Source organism: Rhinichthys klamathensis, unplaced genomic scaffold (genome assembly GCF_029890125.1).
Source record: "Rhinichthys klamathensis goyatoka isolate OS25496 unplaced genomic scaffold, OSU_Roscu_1.1 h1tg000959l_1, whole genome shotgun sequence".
NCBI classification, from domain to species: domain Eukaryota; kingdom Metazoa; phylum Chordata; class Actinopteri; order Cypriniformes; family Leuciscidae; genus Rhinichthys; species Rhinichthys klamathensis.
This window is the reverse complement of record NW_026607277.1, coordinates 70,001-94,053: the sequence shown is the minus strand read 5'-3', so window position 1 is coordinate 94,053 and position 24,053 is coordinate 70,001. Positions and strand designations below refer to the sequence as shown.

Sequence of the window (24,053 nt, the reverse complement as noted above, 5' to 3'; positions counted from 1 at the left end):
GGAGCATCTGGTCTCACATACCCAAGATGCATTGCTGCAGTCTCATAGAGCTATTCTATGAGTGTCCTGACGTGGGTTCAGCATGCGCTCAAAATGACCAACAATGATAGGAAAGTGAAGGCAGAGAACTGTGTTTAAAACAACTTTGTTCTGGAGGTGAATGGACTTGATCCAGCAAGTTAAAACTAAACTAAAAAGAAATGCAGCAGTAAGACAACTAGTTCTGCATAAACCTTAAAGGAATAGTTCACCTAAAGAAAAATTCTATCATCGTGTATTTTCAAAGAGATTTTTAGTAAAATGTCCAAAAGTCTGTTTTTCATATATATATATATATATATATATATATGTATATAATATAGTGACTGAAAAGCTCCAAAACGGACAAAAAAAGCAATAAAAGTAGTAAATATGACTTTTATGTTGTTATATATATTCCAAATCTTCTGACTTCTAAGAAACAGAGCAGAAGTTAAAGGGATAGTTCATAAAAAAAAACTAAAATACTGTCATTTACTCACTCTCAACTTGTTCCAACCCTGTATTAATAACACAAAAAGACATTTTTTTCTGGTCCCCATTGACTTCCATTGTATTTTTTTCTACACTAGAGAAGTCAATGGGGACCAGAAACTACTTTGTTACAAACATTCTTCAAAATACCATCTTTTATGTTCAATAGAAGAAACAACTTAATGCAGGTTTGGAACAACTTTAGTAAATGACGACAATTTTTATTTTTGGTTGAACTGTCCCTTTAAATCACATGAAAGCCTCAATTTTGAGCAAATACTGACTAATCGTGACCATTTCGGATTTTTTTTTGGTCTTTTTATGAGCTTTCCCGTCACTATAATGAAAACAAAAGCTTAATGGGAAAAAACATGAATGCGATTGTGAGTAAATGACTTTTTCACTTTCAGGGTGAACTATTCCTTTCAAACATATTAGTTGTTACAGAAGATGTAGTTGTTTGATTCTTCAACAGATCAGTCATGATAAACGCTTCCTGCTATCATTACAGATTTGAGAGACCACACATTCCCCATTACCCTGTCCTGATCATACTAACATTGCAAAATAAGACTGAGTTTTTAGTGCCTATGGAAAACAGCCTGGTAATTTCCAACGTTTTTCTGAACATTAAAAACATTTCCTGGTGTCATCTGACAACGTCCACGTTTTTAAGCAGGTATCAAGCAGACGGACATGCTAGTAAAGTGCAAGATTGAGTGAGAAATCCATCACATGGTCCTATATTCAAAAAGCATTTCAGAGAGTTTATGCGCTCAGACTATTTTAGCTTGATGACAGCAAAACTCAAAAATGCTTCAGGAATATGCACCTGATCCCAGAGGCTGGATGTACATATTAGCTTCATCTGTTAAGGTACACAACCAAACATAAAGCGTCTAAAGTTAAAGGAATAGTCCACCCAAAACAAAAACGTCATTATTTACTCACCCTCATGTCGTATGCTGTTTTATTTCCTAGAGAAAAGAGGAAAATTTCAGTGTATAACACCTTAAATTTGGGGTTGTCGTCACAAAAATGTATCACGACTTCAGAAGATCTGGAATATAGCGCATAAAGTCATAAAGACTATTATTATGGTGCTTTTTAGAGCATTTATGATAAGAAACATTGGTAACACTTTGCAACAAGGTTCATTAGTTAACATTACGTTAGATAGCATGAACTAATAATGAACTCCACTTTATTAAAATCTTGTTAACATTAGTTAAAGCACTGTGAACTAACATGAACAGCTGTATTTTTATTAACTAACATTAAGAAAGATTAACAAATACAGTAACAAATGTATTGCGCATGGTTAGTTCATACTAGTTAATACATTAACTAATGAACCTTTTTGTAAAGCATTAACAAAACGTTTAATATTTATATGATGCATTATCATAATGTATTAAATTAAATATTAAGCCAATATAAAATGCAAAAAAAGATTAAACGGTATATTCTCTTTTTTTAAATTAACTAAAAAAAACTTTTACATTCCTTGGTAGAAAGAAAGTCATGCAGGTTTTACACAACATGAGGGCGAGTGAATGACGACCCTTTAAATTTGAGGGTGAACTGTTCCTTTAAGACTGCAGACCATGTGATCATTAAGCATAAAGCACGTTCATATGCACGCTCTCGCATACAGACACACACACACACACACACGTGCGCGCTGCTATGCATGAAAGGTCTTTGTAAGAGTTTCTAGCATGAGGGATTTCAAATCAATGGTCGTTTAGTGTCTTTATGGAAGTGAGCGGAGGGAGAAAACGAAGGTGTTCATTCTCCCGGCACCATGTCTTTATGATGTCTCATAATGTGCTGGTTTTTCTCCGAAGGCCTCCGGAAGCCCTTCGAGCAGTACTGACAGCGGTGAGGATAGTCTTTAGTATGGATGGAAATAACGTGTCTTTTGAAGCCAGACGCGTCTCCCGTGCTGTAGTCGCAATACTGACACTGATACACACGCCTTTCCCGCGGACCCTTGGAGCCAATGGCTTTCTTTACCGAGGGCGCCGCTAACTCCGCCGCCCCTATAGTCCTCTTGGGGGCGCTCTTTTCTGTGGGCGGGGCTTGTGGTGGCGACGACTCGGAAGTGGGCGGAGTCGGTTGTTGCGACGTCTGTTGTTGCTGTTGCTCCTTCGTGTGAACGGATAAGATGTGCCGGCTGAGTACGAACGGGTCTGCGATCTTAAAGTTGCAGTGGCGGCACTGGTGCAGTTTCTTGGCTTTGTGCGACGCGGAGTGTTTCTTAAGCTCGGACGGCCGGTGGAAGCCTTTCCCGCAGATGGCGCACTTGTGCGGGTAGTCTTTAGTGTGCACGGAAATGACGTGCCGTTTCAGGTCGCTAGAGTTGGAGCTGCGATGGTCGCAGTGGTTGCACTGGTGTCCGCGAGCGTCCTCGTGTGTCGTGGCGTGTTGCGTCAGCTCGTCCTCCTCGGCGAACGTTTGACCGCAACGCTCGCAGCGGAACGGAAGCTCGCGGCTGTGCTTCGTTTTCACGTGCGTTTTTAGGTTCGACGAATCGGCGGATTTGTAATCGCAGTACATGCACGAGTACGGCTTCTCGCCGGTGTGCGTGCGCATGTGTTTTTTTAGCTCCGACGGGTGGCGGAAACCTTTCCCGCATTCCACGCATATGTGCGGGAAGCTCTTACTGTGAACGGCCAGCAGGTGGCGATTGAGCAGCCCTTGCTCGGCAGTCTCGTAATCGCAAAACTTGCATTTGTGCGTCTTCGCCGTGGCGGCGGGAGGAGAGGGCGATGCGATTGCCGTGGGCGTTTTCTGCTCGCGGTGGTGGTGCTGGAGACGGTGCGAGAACAGCGCCGCCTGCTGGTGAAACTCTTTACCGCAGGTCTCGCATTCGAACGGCGCTTTGTTGCTGAGCGCGTGGACCTCCATGTGGTTGTGCAGACTGGCTTTTTTGTTGGTGGTGAAGTCGCAGTCCGTGCACTGGTACTTTTTGCGACTCAACACGTCCTGGTGGTGGTTGCGAGTGTGTCGCTTCAGGAAGCCGCGGGATTTGAACTTCTTACCGCACAGCATGCAGGGGTAGACCGTCAGAGGCTGTCCGTACGGACCGATGATGATCGCTGGGGAGGAATGAGAGATACGGACAGTGAGAGGATGAAGGAAAATCAGTTTTATAGCTGACATTATGCAGATAGAACTAAAACTATTAAAAGAAGCATTTATGTTAATTGAAATCAATTTGAAATCAAATATATTAAATTCAATTAAATTCACGTTTATTTGTATAGCGCTTTTCACAATACACATCGTTTCAAAGCAGCTTTCCAGAAAATGGTCCACATTATACTTTAGAGTGATCTGTTATCAGAGGAAACTGTCCAAGTTATGTATTTTCGAAATGTACATATACAAATCACAGTTAGCTAAAAATGTATTAATTTAAACTGTGTAATAATTTAAGGCAGAAACAATGAGCTCATTGATATATGCATTACATGAAATACAAACTGAACAAAAATGTTGCCTTTAGTTAGAGAACTAAAATTACTAACTGGAAACTGGAAATAAATAAAAACACACAGAAATAAAATAATTAATTCATAAATTAAACAGTTATATAAAACGACAAAACCACATATGAAAATGAAAACTGAATATATATATATATATATATAAATAAATAGTAGTAAAATAACACTAAATACAACATACAAATTAATGATGGCAATCATTTACTTTATTCAATTCCACCAGAAACCTTTTAAAAACATGTTAGTTACAAATGGTCTTATTTTTTATCTTTATTTTATTCTTATAAGGTAAAAATTCATATATTTTTACTAAGGCTAAATGTATATTTCTGCTATAACTGGTCACATTTCTTTTCACCATAATTTTTAATTTCACTCGATCATTTTAAATGGTCCTGCAGTGCAAAAGATAAAAGTATAAACATCCCATGTAATCTCTTACTTAACCAACAAAAACTGACTGTATAGTAATAATTAAAAAACTTGAAAAAATGCTTTTCAAAGAGTTTCAGTGCATCACACTATAAGACATTTCAGGTATTGAGAGATTTTGACACACTGTTAAGACTCTCATATGCTCCATCCACACAAAATATTTATTTATTTATGAATGATGTTTACTTTTGACAACACCTCAGGAAGATTTTGGAACTGCTTGACTAAAAAAGCTAAAATATAACCGTTAATTAGGTGAAAAAGACAGTTAATGGCTGATAACACTGATGATCATATCAGACAGTATCATATAGGTGTGTGTGTGTGTGTGTGTGTGTGTGTGTATATATATATATATATATATATTACACACACACAACACAATATAGGCACCACCACTGATAAATGTGTGAAGTTATTGGTCATTCCACTCGTCAGTCAGTTTCTACTGATAACCATATCAATAATTAGTGTACATTTTAATTTGCTCAGTGAATTATAAGTACACATTTAAAAGAACTTTATTAAATGAATAGAGAATTCTTATTCTCTATCATTAAATCATCTTTAATGATCAGACACTAAAAAAATCTGTTGACTACCAATCAGAATCAGAATCAAATTTGATTTTTTTTTACTTATATTATGCCTTTTAAATTCAAATGTAAAAAAAGTAAAAAAGCTTTTGGCTCGTCTCCTGAGGCCACAAGAGGACGCAATGAGCAAAATATTAATGCACCACATTAAATTGTTTATTTAAAGCAATTAAATAATATGGCTGTCTGTAAAAGTGCATAGCATTTAAGCTAACGTTTATAAATCGATTATAATTTAGTAAATTGCATAAATAATTATGAACAAAACAGCATATTTTAATACAAAAAGCCAAAGCGCTGATCTAGCGCCTGTTTACATAGAAAACAGTGGAAAAGTGTTGCAGAAAATGTGTTCTGTGTGAACGGTTAGTTCTGGTTTCGACGTAACCGAGATCTTCTCTGCATTGAGCTTCTCTATCTCTGCAATGTTTTGAATGAGCGACGTATCAGCGCCACATCTAATGGGTTCAACTGGATAGGCAAACAAAAACATTAAAACACAACAATGACTCTTGCAACATCACATCTCGCGTGCCTTTGATAAGCTGATGCACACCTAAAGTTCAAATGCACCGTGTTTGCATATGAATGTGGATTTTTATCTGACATTTGACGAATATTCGAAATTCGAATTTTAATTTGGCAGCCCTAAATCATAACAACAACTAAAAAGCTTAGATTTTTCTGCATATAAAGACTTCAATGGGGGTTGAAGGTCCAAATGTCAGTTTCAAAGTCTCTACACGATCCCAGCTGAGGAATAAGAGTCTTATCTAGACAAACCATCGCTCATTTTAAAAAAACAAACATTTGTATACTTTTTAACTACAAATAATCGTCTTGCACTACCTAGTGTTTACAAAGTGAAGGTGCAAAGACTAAATCAAATGCCCTTTACAATAAAATAAAATAAAATAAAATAATAAAATAAAATAAAAGGTAATACAGGATGATTTTAAAGTTGGAGGAGAAAATGTAGTTTTTCGCCCAACCCTACATTTTTGAACGAGAACACGCGTGACCTTTAAACATGATTATGTGATGCGGGAAGTGTGTATATATATATATTTTTTTTTTATATGTCAGCTGGTTTATCTAGATAAGACTCTTATTCCTCGGCTGGGATCGTGTCGAGTCTTTAAAGCTGCACTGAAACTCACATTTGGACCTTCGACCCGTTGGACCCCATTGAAGTCACTATATGGAGAAAAATCCTGGAATGTTTTCCTCAAAAACCTTAATTTCTTTTCGACTGAAGAAAGAAAGACGTGAACATCTTGGATAACGTGAGGGTGAGTAAATGATCAGGATATTTTCATTCTGAAGTGAGCTACTCCTGTAAGCAGTCAGTGGCTGGTGTGTGTGTGTGTGTGTGTGTGTGTGTGTGTGTGTGTGTGTGTGTGTGTGTGTGTGTGTGTGTGTGTGTGTGTGTGTGTGTGTGTGTGTGCTAATACCTGTCTGGACCTGTCGGGGTTCAGCTCGTCTCTTCTTGCCGTGTTGCCGGTTGAGTTTGTCCAGTGCGTCCGACTCGTCGATGTGCAGTAACGCGCTCGCTGCACCGTTACGGTTCTCACAGCCCTCGTCCGCACCTATGACATCAGCATATTCAAGAATGATTTATGACTAGAAGAAACATCCTAATGAATGCAAGATCACAACGTTATTGTCCTTCTAAATGCTCATATCAGTCAACCACTATAATCAAACACAACATGAGAGCACAGTAAGTGTATGTTTCTGCAACACAGTTTCTACTTCCAAACATGAAAAGCTTTAAATGCCAGAAAAAAGATATGCATAATTAAACTCAGATTAACCAGCACTTCCATCACATTTGACATGAAGGTTTCTAGTGTCTGTCCAGCACATAAAAGAAAGGGTATTTTGACATTTCATCACTGCTGGGTTGACAATATCAATTTCCCGATTTTAATTGAATTGATATTCCAAGAATCGATCTTTTATTCAATGCTGTTTTCATCTGATGCGCGAACATAACTTCTCTAAACATTATTTGTAAGCGCCTGCCATCCAATAAATAAAAAACATACTTTTTGCTTTGTTGATATGAAAAAAGTGTCGCAAATTCGGTCAGTTTTATCACGAAATTCAAACAATAAATGTTGTTTTGATGATCTTTAATGTAGTGTGACACTTTACTTCTTTATTTAATGTATGTTTGAATAAATCCGTCATGACAGTCAATGTTTAAATGTTTATATTTAAAAAAATGAATTTGAGTAGAAACAAATATATCATAAAAAAAGTTGTTATTATTAAAGACATTATAAACACTGTTATAAATATGCAATTTAAATGTTTGTATACAAACCAGTTTTAATTTGAGAGTTAATTATTATATCTAAAAATAAATGGCAATTGAATTTAGTAGTTTGGACTTTTGAGGTGTTCATTTTAAACTTTAATATTATAGAATTATACCAAATGACAGGGTTCCCTGTATAGTTTACAGCATTAGTTGAGATTATTTTCCGTAGAGAAAAATTTACATGTAGTGTACCTCATATATATTCAAATTGAGAATGAAACAAATCATGAGTCAATACATTTCATAATTCCTGTGTGCATGCATGGTGTTGTTTGTAGGCAATAGACACTAGCTTGTTTAAGTTCCTGTTTTCCTACATGATCTGGGTTTGTGTAATGAGGAAGCGTTTCGAGTGTCCTGACCGTATGCAGCTGCCCACGCCACAGGCATGAAGTCCTTGCTCAGGGCGGTGCCATCATACGGCCTGTCATGAGGAACCGGCTCCTCGCCTCCAACCACCACCTCCATGTACACCTCATCCGAGAGCTTAGAGCCTCCTGCACACACAACACACACATGGAACCAAACAAAAACACACCGAAATATTCAATAACAGTGTCGAAAAATAAAAAATAATGTTGGCAAAGACACCATCCACATAATTAGCATGTTTCACACCAATTCAATCCTTCAAATCAAAGTTTCATCTTTGAAAACATATTGAATTTGTAGCTTAGTAAATCAAACAGGAGTACGTTTGGGACAATAATAACTGGTTCGACAAGTTCCCAGAAAGTTACATAATTTGACATTTGCAGAACAGAAAGAACGAAGCGCTTTGAGCCGAAACTAAGAGGCTATTTGAGCTTTTGCAGCCAATATCAAGCAAACGTGTTATGAAGAGCATAGCTAAAACCTTAAAGCACAGTGTGAATTACTTTATACCAGTAATGCTATACATCACAATATAGTTATTTATGCTGGAAATTTAAGTACTTAAAATATTAAAGGCACACCGTGTAACTTTTGGCCAAAAGAGTTGACGCATATGAGTTATTTTAAATGATTCCTCAGGCCAATATACAGCGCTTGACACTATCAATGCTCCGAGCGGGGCTGCCCTCTTGAAATACCGCCTATGTAAGTTTGGAGAAGACGGACCGTCTTTGGCCAGGTCATGTGACCTGGAGAATGCCTGGAGAACGTATCGCTTTACGACCGTCATGTGACCACAGGCTCGGAAGAGTCAAGGAAAAGAAAACGAGAAACTGACCACGTGAGAAAACCGGACAAGAGTCTCACTCGGTCAGGCTTTCACTTAAAAAAGGACAAGAATGAGCATCAAACAGAAATAACCAGGGGCCACACCTTATTTCCACTCGTTATTTTACGACAGTACAAGTACTCCACAGCGACTCTAGGGGTCGCTGTTTGACAAAAAGGGAATTCCTACATAGTGCACTTTTAAATAAAATAGATTTTAATACAAAATTGTATCAAATAATCATGTATGAATGCCTGTTTTTGGATAATCCATTGAAAAAAAATACTGAAATAATAAACTGTTAACTGGTAGAAAAAAAATTATGTCAGTTAGTAGTCTAGGCAATTTTTTTTTGTTTCAGTTTGTGGAATTACTAAAACTGAAATAAAAATAAGACTAAATTTTTTTTTAAATAAATAAACTAGTAAAATAGCCTGTTGTAAGCATGTCCATTTATTGTTATATTAACATGCTAAGTAATGATTTTGCTCCACAACCATAAACAACAAAACTTTGTGTTGAGCTTAACAACACCTCATATATTCAATGCTTGCAATTATATCTGCCTCTGTATAAACGTCAGACCTGATGCCAAATTTCTACTGTTGCATTGTATACATACTAGGGGTGGGCGCTATACCGGTATGAACGTGACTACCGGCATTATGTTGTACCATGATATGAATTTTGCGATACCGAGAATACCGTTAGATATTCATAAATTCAAATTTTGTAGTTATATTGTTTTGTTCAATTTGGTACTCTTTACAACGTTAAAATAACACTACTAATGACGATAGAAAGTCGAGGCTGAACTTAACCTTTTCCTCTTGTGTCCACAGAATCAACACCGGCCGCCACATAATGCGTTTCGTTATTATTATTTATTTTTTTACGCCATTTAAAACACGCAGTGTATTCGTTCTCTGTCACTGTGACAGTGTGTCACTCCGTCTTGTCACACACGCGCCTCTCGCACACACACACACACACAGCGTCTCTCTATGAGGCGCCGGACGGGATAAAAGCGAAGCGAACTCCGCGATCGACAGCGAGAGAGACCGCGTGTGTCCGAGCATTAGTAAATTGATACATAGTAATATATAATTACTATATAAGAGGTATGGAAGTTCGATAAATGGACAACAATATATATAAAAACAACAATTAAATTCTCACCACTGAATTAGCAGGATGTAGCCTACTTCTCTCTTTTGGTCAGTATACAAAAACTTCTCGGTTAACATAATGTTGTCTTCAATTAGGCCTAAGTGTCAAACCTCTCTGAAATCACACTATTTCATATTTATTGATTATAACGTATTCAATAAACCAAACTCCAGTGTTACTCATCTTACGAATTATTAACGAAGGAATTATTTGACCCCCGCAAAATAAAAAGTGGAAAGAGATAACTAGTGAATTCAGGCCTACCTCATGTTGCACGTTTGCACTTTTTGAGAAAAACAATGGCACAATAAAAAAAAAAATTCTGGTCTATGTCCAATCAAATCCCTCACCTTTTTCTAGTAATAGGGTTAAAATACATATTTTGCCTGTAATTTAACTAAGGTGTACTACAATGTGATTCCAATTTTTTTCTTCTCATATCGCGATATAATATCGATATCGTCCGGACAGTTAAAAATATTGTGATATGAATTTTTGCTCATATTGCCCACCCCTAATACACAGTCATACCGCCCAGTCCTACTGCAAACGTCACAGATGCGTTAGATAATCAGTCTCTCACCATCAGTCTGTGTATGATGACCGTCTCCCACAGACATGTAGACCATCTTCTCTCTCAGCGGACGAATCACAGGCTCAGCCAGAGCGACGGCCTCGTTCTCACTGAGGTCCACCGTCTCTCCTGCACACAAATCAAGCATCACACAATTACTCGCCGATCTGGTGTTAATAAATGACACACAGAACACAGATAAGGGCTTTTTAGGGATGCCCAGCGTTTACCAAAACTTGTGTTTTCATTAGGGGAATTGAACTCTGTATGCTGCTTTAACATCACACACTGTTATTATCCAAAATTATATAAAAATAATGAAATTTGCATCACTTGGGCTGTGTCCGAAATCTCCCCCTATACCCTTAAAGGGGTGCTAAAGTATGATTTCACTTGTCTAACTTTAGTTAGTGTGAAATTTTGCTGTCTGAGCATAAACAACATCATCAAAGTTACAACGCTCAAAGTTCAAAGCACTACAACAAACGGCTGGAAGGGACTAAACGACATTCCTCCCGGGTTAGTGACATCACCAACCCTAAAATGTACATAAACCCCGCCCCCGGGACACTTAGTCCATGTTGAGAAGAGGAAAAGTTGTTGTATAAGAGTACATTTGTGAGTCAGCTCAAACTTTAGCATCCATCTTTTCACATGCAATAGAAATTCACTCTGTGTGCATCTCATAACAGTTCTGTCATTTTAGTGTGTCTGCTGCGTGAGGTAATCGCAGCTGCTAACACACACACACACACACACACACACACACACACACACACACACACACACACACACACACACACACACACACACACACACACACACACACACACACACACACACACACACACACACACGAGCTCTTGAAACCCCGCCCTCTGCAGCAGCTCATTTGCATTTAAAGGGCCAGGCACAAAACGGTGTGTTTTAGCAAACCCTCAAAAAGTGACAACTTTAACATGCTATATAAAAATATCTGTGGGGTATTTTGTGCTAAAACTTCACACACACACACTGGGGACATCAGATTTATTTTACATCTTGTGAAAATGGCATTTTACCACCCCTTTAAATACGGCACTATTATCGGCGTTATCGAGTGCACTCATTCAATCCCACAATGCACCGCAATAATGAGTGTACAACTGATTTTTATACATTTTCCAAACCGCTGTTCCAATGTGGCTACAGAGTAATATCATGATGCAGGTATAAATACCTTTTTTATTGATTATTAAATTGTTTAATTAAGGTTTAAACATGCTAGTTTCCATGAAAGATGTTTAAGATAAATCTTTTCATTACTACTGGAGCTGCCAGTTTGATCAATTTAAAATAATTATTAAACGGCAAGCACAAACTATGCAAAAGCGGCAGCCCTTCATTCATTCCTTCAAGTGGACTATATTAGTGGAGTAATGTAGGGAATAGTGAATGAAGGCATAGGGGGTGATTTTGAACACAGCATGGATTTTTTTCCGATCTTTACTTACATTTCCTTACATTTTCAGTGGCAAAAATGTAAAATGTCTGGATGGGTCCCAACAACTACCTCACAGTACGATACAAATTCTCATGATCATGATGCATATCATAATTGGATCACAAGTGAAGCTGTGGCAAATGCCCAAGAAAGACCCAGCATGTCCACCAGAACAATGAATCTGCAGTTTCAGTTTGAATTTCGGTCACACGTCATAGAAGAAACTCTGAAAAACATCCCCACATCAGCTCTGCTACTTCTTATTGAACTGCGGGTTTCATCATCGGCCCCTATCCAGTGATGAACTTTAAACAAAAAATATTAATAATCAATTTCCATAATTGAAGCAAAGTGGAAATCAAATAAAATACAAATATTAGACAAAAATCTTAAATTAAATCAATTATAATAAATAATAGTTTCTATATAATTTTATTTTAGTTAACATTATTTTAATTAAAGGTACAATATGTAAGATTTTTGTAATAAAATATTCAAATTCCACTTGATATATTTCATGCAGTTGTGTACTTACATTATCCCCAAAGTTCCCAAGGATTTGTAAATCCAGAGAAATTCCAGTTTTAAATAATGTCATTGTCGCATATCAATTATGTATTTCCGCTTGTAGAAACCATAATATATACATAAATACCAATTAGTGGCCGTTTCAATGGGCCGCTATATGTAAGCCACTTATGAGGATCTATGTATTTATATCTATGACACAATATCTCGCACGCTGCTGTTGTGTCGTTCAATCATCATGGTTCACGATTAATGATTGCGAGTACAGAAAATCCACACACAAAAAAACGTAAAAGTAAATCAACAACGAATCTAAAACATCTTAAACTGTGTTCCGAAGATGAACGGAGGTCTTAAGGGCTTGGGATGACATGAGGGCGAGTCATTAATGACATCATTTTCATTTTTGGGTGAACTAACCCTTTAATTAATCACTGTCATTATTAGGATACGTACAAAAAGCTTTTAAGATGGCTGTTATTAAATCTCTTATTAAAAAATGCAACTTGATCCTAGAGAACTAGTTAATTACAGACTTATCTCGAATCTCCCTTTTCTGTCAAAAATACTAGAAAAAGCAGTGTCCTCACAACTATGTTTCTTTTTAGAAAGAAATGAAATCTGCAATGATTTCCAGTCAGTATTTTGACCGTTTCATAGTACTAAAGCTGCACTCATTAGAGTTACAAATGATTTGCTCTTATCGTATGATCGTGGTTGTGTCTCTCTATTAGTGTTACTCGATCTTAGTGCTTCATTTGATACTATCAACCACTAAATTACTCAAATTAAATTGACATTAGTGGAATTGCATTGACATGGTTCAAATCATACTTATCTGACCGTTATCAATTTGTAGCAGTAAGTGAAGAGGTGTCATATCGATCACAAGTTCAGTATGGAGTACAGCAAGGCTCAGTACTAGGGCCGTTGCTTTTCATCCTGCACATGCTACCCTTGGGAGATATCATTAGGAAGCATGGCATTAGTTTTCACTGTTACACTGATGATACTCAGCTCTATATTTTTTGCTCCCTGACGAAACAAACAGATTCGCAAAATTTACGGAATGCATACTTGATATAAAAATTCAATTTTGATAAATAGTAATTTCCTACTAATTATTGGACAAAAAACCTCTGCACGCATTAACCCAGAATACTGTCTAACACTTGATGGCTGCTCTGTCAAATCGTTGTCGGCAGTTAGGAACCTGGGTGTGCTCTTTAATGCCACTTTTTTCATTTGAAATTCACATTTTTCCATCTTAAAAATATATCTACACCACGACATATGCTGTCAATGACACATGCAAGAACAGTTAGTTCATGCATTCATGACCTCAAGGCTAGATTATTGTAATGCTCTACTGGGTGGTTGCCCTGCATGCATAATAAACAAACTACAGCTGGTCCAAAACGCAGCAGCTCGAGTTCTTACAAGAACCAGGAACCATGGCCATATTAGCCCGGTTTTGTCAACAATAAAGGTATAAATAAAAGTGACTTGACAATAAAGTACTAAAATGACTAAACAATTAAAGCTAAAATGGAAATATATGGAAAAACTAAAAACTAATAAAAATGACAAAAGCACAAAAAATAACTAAAACTTTTTAATATGGTTTTAAAAAGAATAAAAATGAAAAAAAAAAACTGAAAATTAAAATATATATATATATATATACACTCACCGGCCACTTTATTAGGTACCCCATGCTAGTAACGGGTTGGACCCCCTTTTGCCTTCAGAACTGCCTCAATTCTTCGTGGCATAGATTCAACAAGGTGCTGGAAGCATTCCTCAGGGAGTTTGGTCCATATTGACATGATGGCATCACACAGTTGCCGCAGATTTGTCGGCTGCACATCCATGATGCGAATCTCCCGTTCCACCACATCCCAAAGATGCTCTATTGGGTTGAGATCTGGTGACTGTGGAGGCCATTTTAGTACAGTGAACTCATTGTCATGTTCAAGAAACCAATTTGAAATGATTAGAGCTTTGTGACATGGTGGAAGTAGCCATCAGAGGATGGGTACATGGTGGCCATAAAGGGATGGACATGGTCAGAAACAATGCTCAGGTAGGCCGTGGCATTTAAACGATGCCCAATTGGCACTAAGGGGCCTAAAGTGTGCCAGGAAAACATCCCCCACACCATTACACCACCACCACCAGCCTGCACAGTGGTAACAAGGCATGATGGTTCCATGTTCTCATTCTGTTTACGCCAAATTCTGACTCTAACATCTGAATGTCTCAACAGAAATCGAGACTCATCAGACCAGGCAACATTTTTCCAGTCTTCAACTGTTCAATTTTGGTGAGCTCTTGCAAATTGTAGCCTCTTTTTCCTATTTGTAGTGGAGATGAGTGGTACCCGGTGGAGTCTTCTGCTGTTGTAGCCCATCCGCCTCAAGGTTGTGCGTGTTGTGGCTTCACAAATGCTTTGCTGCATACCTCGGTTGTAACGAGTGGTTATTTCAGTCACTGTTGCCCTTCTATCAGCTTGAACCAGTCTAGCCATTCTCCTCTGACCTCTGGCATCAACAAGGCATTTCCGCCCACAGAACTGCCGCTCACTGGATGTTTTTTCTTTTTCGGACCATTCTCTGTAAACCCTAGAGATGGTTGTGCGTGAAAATCCCAGTAGATTAGCAGTTTCTGAAATACTCAGACCAGCCCTTCTGGCACCAACAATCATGCCACGTTCAAAGTCACTCAAATCAACTTTCTTCCCCATACTGATGCTCGGTTTGAACTGCAGGAGATTGTCTTGACCATGTCTACATGCCTAAATGCACTGAGTTGCCGCCATGTGATTGGCTGCTTAGAAATTAATTGTTAACGAGCAGTTGGACAGGTGTACCTAATAAAGTGGCCGGTGAGTGTATATATATATATATATATAATATAATAATAATAAAAGGACATTTAAAAAATAAAATTAAAAAATAAAAATAAATGCCAATTCAAAATATTAGCCAATAAGTATATAAATAATACAAAAGTAACACTGGCTCAATCTCTTGAAGACACTTGACTCACCAAGGTCGTCCTCTCCCGAGTCTGCTTTAAAGATGTAAACTTTAATGACTTCCTGTCCGTCCTCATCTTTCTCCACCTCCTGGTCATCTATCGCCCCCTCTACCGTCACCTCCTCTCCGTCTCCCGACACCATCTTACCAGCGTCGTCCACTGCAGGAAGGAAGAAAGACCAACATTATGAACAGATCATTAGTTTTATGACAGAAAAACGAATGAAGGGAAATGAGTCCAAAAAGATCTGATAGAAACAAACAAACAAACAACTGACTGAAATGAACAGCAAGCGAATGAGCTAGTTAACCAATAGAATAAATTAATTAGATAGAAACAAATGAATAAATGAATGAACAAACAAAAAAACTGATTGAATAAATAAATGAACAACAACAACTAAACTGGCATCTTAGTGAATGAACGAATAAATGATCAAATAAACTAGTTAACCAATGAAATAAATGAATTAGACACAAATGAACAAATAAAATGAATGAACGAACAAAAAAACTGACTGAATAAATGAACAACAACATATAGACTAGCAACTAAGCGAGTGAACGAACAAATGAGCAAATTAACTAGTTAACCAATAGAATAAATTAATTAGAAACAAATGAATGAATGAATGAACAAAAGAACAGATTGAATAAACAAACAACGACAAATAAACTGGACAATTAATGAGTGAAACAAATGAGTGAATGAACTAGAATAAATTAATTAGAAACAAATAATAGAAGGAATTAACAAAAAACTGATTGGAATAAATGAATAACGACAAATAAACTGGCAACTAGGTGAGTGAACGAATTAACCAACAAAATGAATGAACGAATGAATGAATGAAAAAAAGAAAGAAAGAGAGTGAATTACAGGAGATCATCAGGTAGTCTCCACAGCTGTCAGAGTCGTGTTATGAATGAACGGATTAAAGAAAGAAAGAAAAAAAGAAAGAAAGAAAGAAAGAAAGAAAGAAAGAAAGTGAATTACAGGAGATCATCAGGTAGTCTCCACAGCTGTCCGAGTCGTGTTGTGAATGAACGGATTAAAGAAAGAAAGAAAAAAAGAAAGAAAGAAAGAAAGAAAGAAAGAAAGTGAATTACAGGAGATCATCAGGTAGTCTCCACAGCTGTCCGAGTCGTGTTGTGAATGAACGGATTAAAGTAAGAAAGAAAAAAAGAAGGAAAGAAAGAAAGAAAGAAAGAAAGAAAGAAAGAAAGAAAGAAAGAAAGAAAGAAAGAAAGAAAGAAAGTGAATTACAGGAGATCATCAGGTAGTCTCCACAGCTGTCCGAGTCGTGTTGTGAATGAACGGATTAAAGAAAGAAAGAAAAAAAGAAGGAAAGAAAGAAAGAAAGAAAGAGAATTACAGGAGATCATCAGGTAGTCTCCACAGCTGTCAGAGTCGTGTTATGAATGAACGGATTAAAGAAAGAAAGAAAAAAAGAAAGAAAGAAAGAAAGAAAGAAAGAAAGAAAGAAAGAAAGAAAGAAAGAAAGAAAGAAAGAAAGAGAATTACAGGAGATCATCAGGTAGTCTCCACAGCTGTCCGAGTCGTGTTGTGAATGAAAGAAAGAAAGAAAGAAAGAAAGAAAGAAAGAAAGAAAGAAAGAAAGAAAGAAAGAAAGAAAGAAAGAAAGAAAGAAAGAAAGAAAGAAAGAAAGAAAGAAAGAAAGTGAATTACAGGAGATCATCAGGTAGTCTCCACAGCTGTCCGAGACGTGTTGTGAATGAACGAATGAACGAACGAACGAACGAACGAACGAACGAATGAACGAAAGAAAGAAAGAAAGAAAGAAAGAAAGAAAGAAAGAAAGAGAGTGAATTACAGGAGATCATCAGGTAGTCTCCACAGCTGTCCGAGTCGTGTTCGGGGTCCAGGCCGTCCTGCTCTCTCCCCTCCGCCACCAACACATCCTCAGTCATCTCTGCCATGGCAACACCATCCTCCTCCTCCTCCTCCTCCTCCAGTGACATCACACAGGTCTCCACGGCAACGCCCTCGTCGTCATCGCAGTGCACATACTCGGCAACCACGTCCTCGACGGCGTCCTGGATGACGAGCTCGTCGGAGGAGAAGCCCTGAACCGACCCCCCCTCCCCCTCCACCTCAGACACCAGCACTGTCTCCTGCAGCTCCACCACATACTCCTCGTCTCCAGCACCTCCCTCCCCTGCAACACACACACACACACACACACACACGCTTAGTGCCTGCCAGAACTACTGCTGGCAGAGTCAAAGTTTGATCACTAAACCACAATTCATAATGACCACCTGAAATGGTTAACCACTGGTTACTAAATTTCCAAATAAAATAAAGAAGTAAATCAACACACATACATACATATATATACAGTATATATATACATATATATATATACACACACACTTTTATAAAATAAATATAAATATAATATATTTAATAATGAATAATAATATTTATTATATTATTATTACTACAATAATGTATATTATGTTTTAATTGTTGTCAAAAAGCAGACATAAAACTGTTAATATATATATATATATATATATATATATATATATATATATATATATATATATATATATATATATATATATATATATATATATTAAAAACATATGTAATACATTATAAGCATAAATATATTTCTAATTATATATTATAAAAATATATTTTTGAATTATCATATTTTAATTAAATTGAACAATAAAACCATTAGATGACAATAACAACATAACATAGATTTTTGTAATAATAATAATAAACAATATTATTATCATAATAATATTATCATAAAATATATATTATTTGCAATTTTATAACGCTTTTCTACATATATAATATGTAATTATGTAATACATATAAATGTATATTTATAATATACATTTATATATACATAATATATATTAATTATGATGATATATTATAAAAAACTATAGATTCATTTAATACTATTTATTAAAATATATTTTTGTTGCGAGTTGTGCCATTTGATGTTTTAAATAATTAAATATATATTATATAAATATTACAAAAATAAAAGTATATTTATAATTGTATATCTTTAACTATAAATATATCATTTTTATTTAATTACATGAAAAATATTTTTTATTATAATTATAGTTAATAACTATACAAAATTCTCGATTTTTCTTATTTATGCCATCATGTAACAAATGCCATTGATATGCAAGTGTACATCTAAAAAATGTACAAATTGTTTTCATACAAATTTAAACTTAATCTTTCTCTTCTGTGAACAAAGTATCTCTCGAATGAGAATGATAGAACATTAGCATTACGCTATCATAACCTTAGAAAGGACAGGTGTCTATATATGTGTTTATTACCTGAGCCATGCAGTATAATCTTGGGCTCCTGGGAGCGGAGAGCAAGCCTTGTCACCTCCTCATCCATCGTCTTTATTCTTCATTGGCCACGGCACAACTGACACAACAAACAACACATACAATTAATCATGTATTACCAAACACACAATGACCAGCTATATTTACATATGAAGAAATCAGTAAATACAGAATGAAGCCTACATAGCGTTGCTTTCTTGACAAGGGGATCATAACAATGTGAAAGGCTTCAAGAACTAGTTGTCATATTGTAAACATACAATAGGTTTGAAATGGATGTACACTTGAATAGACACACACACAGAGAGAGAGAGACATGCATGCAAACATATAAATATGGAGGCAGAGAGACAGGCAGACTTACGAATATGACTAATAAATATGAGCAGGTTATTGACGGACATGCACGTCCCTTAAATTTGCAAATGACTGCGACAAGATGAGTGACTGAAAAATTAATGCAACACACATATGAGCACCAATAAACGGTTGTGCATTAGGTGTGTTATATAAAATAATGCAATACATCATAAATACAACGCAAAATCCATTAAAAGCTTTATGCATGAGAGGAAACACATGAAGCTTCATGCAATTTGAGAAGAATGTGTGTACCAGCCATAGACTGTAAAAAAAAAAAAAAAAAATAGGTAGCAGCGCGCGCCGAAGCTTCCCACCCCCCGCGCGCGGAGAAAAGCAGCGACGGCTTCCTCGTATTTCAGCACCTGAAACCGGACATAAACATGGCGCCTTGTTGTGGCCATAATTTTTCCCCTTCCACTGAAAACAAAACCCCGCCATTTTGAGCCATAATACACCGCGCGTTTAATTCCCACGCATACATATTACACATAAGCGAGCACGCGCTCTCAGCTTTGAAACAAAGGGGCGTTTAGTGTCGCGCGCCTATGCGTGCATGCAAGAGCATTTATAAACAATAACCCTCCCCCAGTGAACAAGGCCTGAGTGCGGCCTGTGCGAGGCCCGGGGCCCGGCGGCCAATCCGAGGCCTCGCGTCTCCAGCAACATAATGCAACAAAAACGTGCGATTTCAGTGCATAAATCCAGCGTGCGCGTGCAACGAGCTTGCGGGATAAAACTCGCGCGGTCTGATTCACCAGTACATGCGCGCTTACCATAGATCAACGCACGGGGCGGCCTCCAGATTTTCCCCGGGCAGGCAAGGCCGTCGGATTCCCCCAGACTCGGGCAGGGTTGGATCGGGAGTTAGCGGGCGTTGGGCGGGCCGCGGAGTGCGCATGGAGGGCGGAGCTCCACACACACACACACTTCAGCCCGCAGCTTCTCCACAGCGCGCGACCCGCCGTCAACGCGACACGTCACTGCGCAGAGTCGCAGGAAAACGCGGAAGGCCGATGAACAACCGTTTACCCAGCGAACGCGAAGCTAACAGCGACAATTTCCCCATGCAAAGTGCATAAGCGTGTTGTAAACTGACTGTTTAACCTTCACTGACCGACGAATGCATGTTAAAGATGTAACGTATGTTTCCATTGTTTGGCCATTAAAAGCGCCCACTGGTTGGGTCATCCCATGCATTGCGTTTCCATGCCCACTGGGACCCAGGAAGTCTCCAGTTTTAGAGCACATTCTTCAGAAACACCAAAAGTTTGGAAATTTCACCATAACAATAACTCCTCCTTGGTCTTTAAAATGACTGATATTAATTTAGTAATCAAAGTTAGCACTCTTATTGAAATATTATAATATTTTGAAATTATAATTTACATCTGACAAATTTTATAATTGTTCGTCATCAATCAACATCTCATAAAAATGTTATGAGGTTTCTAAACAATATGACTTTCTGTTACAAAACAGGGCATTGATATCATACATGTCCACTGTAGAAGACATGAGGACTTAAATCATTTTGGGAGACGCAACAAGTGAATAGTGAAAGTGAAAATTGTATATCAAATATTCCTATAAAATATTAGATATTATTATGAAAATGTTGCCAAATATTACTCCCATTATTGCACTTATTTTTACATTACAAGTTGGCCCAAGAACACATTAATATGCAGATTATATACAGTGTATATTGTATTGAACGGTACCCATTTATGGCCATTTTACACACATATTGCAGTAAAAGTAAATAAGTAAAATTGTATATCAATTCATTCCATTATATCTTCTTTCATAACATGAGAATCATCTTTCTTCAAAGCTTGGTTAAAAAAAAAATCCTGAAGCGTAAAAATTTATTGTTCCCAATTGTAAAAATCACATTGTTTTTCCTGGTGTCCACTACAGTAAACATTGCATAACATAGAATACAATATATATTTCTTCAAAAATGTTTTATTTTCTTCCGTTTGTTTCTTATGCTAGTCTACACAATGTGATGCATGAAAAAACACTAAATTCAAAAAACTTTTTTTCTGGGTCTCAGGAGTTTAGTTAAGTTAATATGTTAGATCAAATATTAAGATAAAATTAACGTTAATTAATTATTATCACAACTGAAAAATCCCTGGTGTTTCATCGTTCCTTTCTCGAACCCTTAATCAAAATGTTGTTTTTTAGTTTTCAACACATGTTTAGTGAAAAATTAGGTATTGTTTTAAATATAGGACTAGTAGTTTAAATATAATTAGTAATTGTCTGATCAGGCATGCTTGGTTTGTTACATAATGTGGTGTATTTCTCATGAGAATTACTACATTTTTACTGTAGTACATGTGTACTCCATGCATATTCACCCTCGAAACACATCCATCCCAGAAACAGATGAAGTATGAAAGGTGAAATCAAACAAAAGAGCCCAAATGTTCAAATACAAGTGTTATCATGTCAAATGAAGCCATTAACCCAGAACTGCAAATAGCCTTTACCAAGTTCTCATAATTAATAATAAATGAACATTTTAATTGCCAATTCAAATCCTCAGAATAATGCACTAATAGTTTGTAGTGTATACTTAAATCAAGGCATCTACTAGTGTAAAGTCTACTAAGTCCGTCTAAATGAGCTCCGGTGTCTGGACAGCCTCTATATCCAGTTGCTTTGACCAGTTGCACAGTTTCTCAGCCTCTTCCTCCCATTCAGACTCCGATGAGTTTACGTCATAGTCTTCGGTCTCAACTAACGGTAGAACTATCTTGATGCCCCATTTCTCAGTTTTCCCGTTCTGTTTCTTCAAGTCATGGTTATTAATGCGGTCCATATGTTCATGTAACACCTGGAAACGAGAGTAACTCAGGTTTGGTCCCACAGAAAACACAAAAATCCTCTCATTTCTGTCATGACAACTCTCCGAGTGTTCGGCATGGTAATGGATACAGTATGTAATGCAATTATATCTGAAGCAACTGTAATTAAATAACTGAAAAATTACGAGTAATCCTTTACTTTACTTTTTCCAGGCAAAAGGTAATTAAATTGCAGTAATTAATAACTCAGTAATGCATTAAACCCAACACTGGTGCAGTTTTGGGAGTGTTAAGCACTTTAAACGTGCTATAGAAATAAATGTTGTTTTTGTCGTTGTGTTATTCGCTGAGTAATTCATTGTGAAATTTACTTGCGATTTCTGACTGAAAATTGTTTCTATTATTTCAGTGCACAGTTGTTGGCATTGAAAGTGATGGGGAACCTTATACGTTTAGACAAATGCAGAAATGATATCTTACTCTGTGAGTCTCGGTCAGGCCGTAGAGGCGTCTCTTGCGATCCGCAGTGTTCTGAGCGCGAGCGGAGCGTCGTGTCGAAGCCAGAAAACCTCTGGACACATCAAAATAATGTTAAAAATATTGCTCTTTAAACATGACATTTGGTTTGTTTGGTATGGAAGCTTGTTTCCGCCACTGAATAAAAAATAATAATATTAGCGACTTTTTATCTCACAATTGCGAGATATGAAGTCAGAATTGTGAGAAATAAAGTCGCAATTGCGAGATATAAAGTCGCGAGAAAAAAGACAGAATTGAGACTTTTTATCTCACAATTGCGAGTTTACATCTCAGAATTGTGAGATAAATTGAGTTATCAGGCCAATTCTAAGGAAAAAAAGACATTTTTCCCCTCAGAATAGTTTATATCTCACAATTCTGACTTTATAACACGCAATTGCGACTTTATATCAATCAATTCTGACTATAACACGCAATTCTGACTTTATAACACGCAATTGAGACTATATCTCGCAATTCTGACTTTATAACACGCAATTGAGACTATATCTCGCAATTCTGACTTTATAACACGCAATTGAGACTTTATATCTCGCAATTCTGACTTTATAACACGCAATTGAGACTATATCTCGTAATTCTGACTTTATAACACGCAATTGCGACTTTATATCAATCAATTCTGACTATATCTCGCAATTCTGACTTTATAACACGCAATTGAGACTATATCTCGCAATTCTGACTTTATAACACGCAATTGCGACTTTATATCAATCAATTCTGACTATAACACGCAATGGCGACTTTATATCAATCAATTATGACTTTATAACCTGCAATTGCGACTTTATATTAATCAATTCTGACTTTATAACACGCAATTCTGAGAAATAAAGTCAGAATTGTGAGATAAAAAGTCGCAATTACTTTTTTATTTTTCATTCTGTGGCAGAAACAAGCTTCCATAGTTTTCTATGTGAATATACAGTAAAGTGTAATTTATTCCTGTGATCAAAGCTGTATTTTCAGCATCATTACTCCAGTCTTCAGTGTCACATGATCCTTCAGAAATCACTCTAATATGATGATCTGAAGCTCAAGAAACATTCATTATTATTATCAATGTTGAAAACATTATTTACTTATTTACATTTTTATTTCAGGATTCTTTGATGAATAGAAAGTTCGAAAGAACAGCATTTATCTGAAATAGAAAGCTTTTGTAACATTAAACTCTACCATTCAAAAGTTTGGGGTCAGTACGAATTTTTATTTTACTTTTTGGGGGAAAGAAACAAATGAAATCAATACTTTTATTCATCAAGGATGAATTAAATTGATCAAAAGTGACAGTAAAAACATTTATAATGTTACAAAAGATTCTATTTCAAATAAACAATGTCTTTTTTTAACTTTATATTCATCAAAGAATCCTGAATAAAAAAAAAACTTTTTTCAACATTTATAATAATAATGAATGTTTTTTGAGCATCAAATCATCATAGAGTGATTTCTGAAGGATCATGTGACACTGAAGACTGGAGAAATTCAGCTTTGATCACAGGAATAAATTACATTTTAAAATATATTAAAATAGAAAACAGTTATTTTAAATTGTCATAATATTTCACAAT

At 36.5% G+C, this 24,053-nt stretch overlaps 1 protein-coding gene and 1 long non-coding RNA gene across 3 annotated transcripts in view; both read right to left on the bottom strand.

Annotated features, from left to right (window-relative positions):
• Positions 1 to 1,984: 1,984 nt before the first annotated feature.
• Positions 1,985 to 20,162, bottom strand: LOC130078707 (zinc finger Y-chromosomal protein 1). 2 transcript variants are annotated; one of them, XM_056244305.1, is made up of 8 exons: positions 19,480 to 19,709; positions 18,737 to 18,833; positions 17,224 to 17,568; positions 15,399 to 15,548; positions 10,346 to 10,465; positions 7,751 to 7,885; positions 6,514 to 6,648; positions 1,985 to 3,617 (listed from the first exon to the last, which is right to left on the bottom strand). In XM_056244305.1, the coding sequence occupies exons 2-8, from the start codon at positions 18,801 to 18,803 to the stop codon at positions 2,305 to 2,307; spliced, it is 2,265 nt and encodes a 754-aa protein (XP_056100280.1). In that variant the 5' UTR covers positions 18,804 to 18,833; positions 19,480 to 19,709; the 3' UTR covers positions 1,985 to 2,304. The 2 variants fall into 2 exon arrangements, with proteins under 2 accessions (XP_056100280.1, XP_056100279.1); XM_056244304.1 differs by lacking the exon at positions 19,480 to 19,709 and adding an exon at positions 19,891 to 20,162 and having other exon boundaries at positions 1,986 to 3,617.
• Positions 20,163 to 21,656: 1,494 nt separating this feature from the next.
• LOC130078714 (uncharacterized) overlaps positions 21,657 to 24,053 on the bottom strand; it is a 2,543-nt gene continuing 146 nt past the window's right edge. The window contains exons 2-3 of the long non-coding RNA XR_008805958.1: positions 22,417 to 22,507; positions 21,657 to 21,965 (exon numbers count right to left, since the gene is read on the bottom strand). This is a non-coding gene — a long non-coding RNA (uncharacterized LOC130078714). The remainder of the gene's footprint in view (positions 21,966 to 22,416; positions 22,508 to 24,053) is intronic.

What these genes read in the sequence shown, in the direction of transcription:
- LOC130078707 (XM_056244304.1), bottom strand. Translation starts at nt 18,803, where the DNA reads ATGGATGAGGAGGTGACAAGGCTTGCTCTCCGCTCCCAGGAGCCCAAG. An exon ending in GATTATACTGCATGGCTCAG is followed by an intron (nt 17,569 to 18,736) that starts GTAATAAACACA and finishes TGTGTGTTGCAG; the next exon opens with GGGAGGGAGGTGCTGGAGAC. An exon ending in CTCGGGAGAGGACGACCTTG is followed by an intron (nt 10,466 to 15,398) that starts GTGAGTCAAGTG and finishes ATTTGTGTGCAG; the next exon opens with GAGAGACGGTGGACCTCAGT.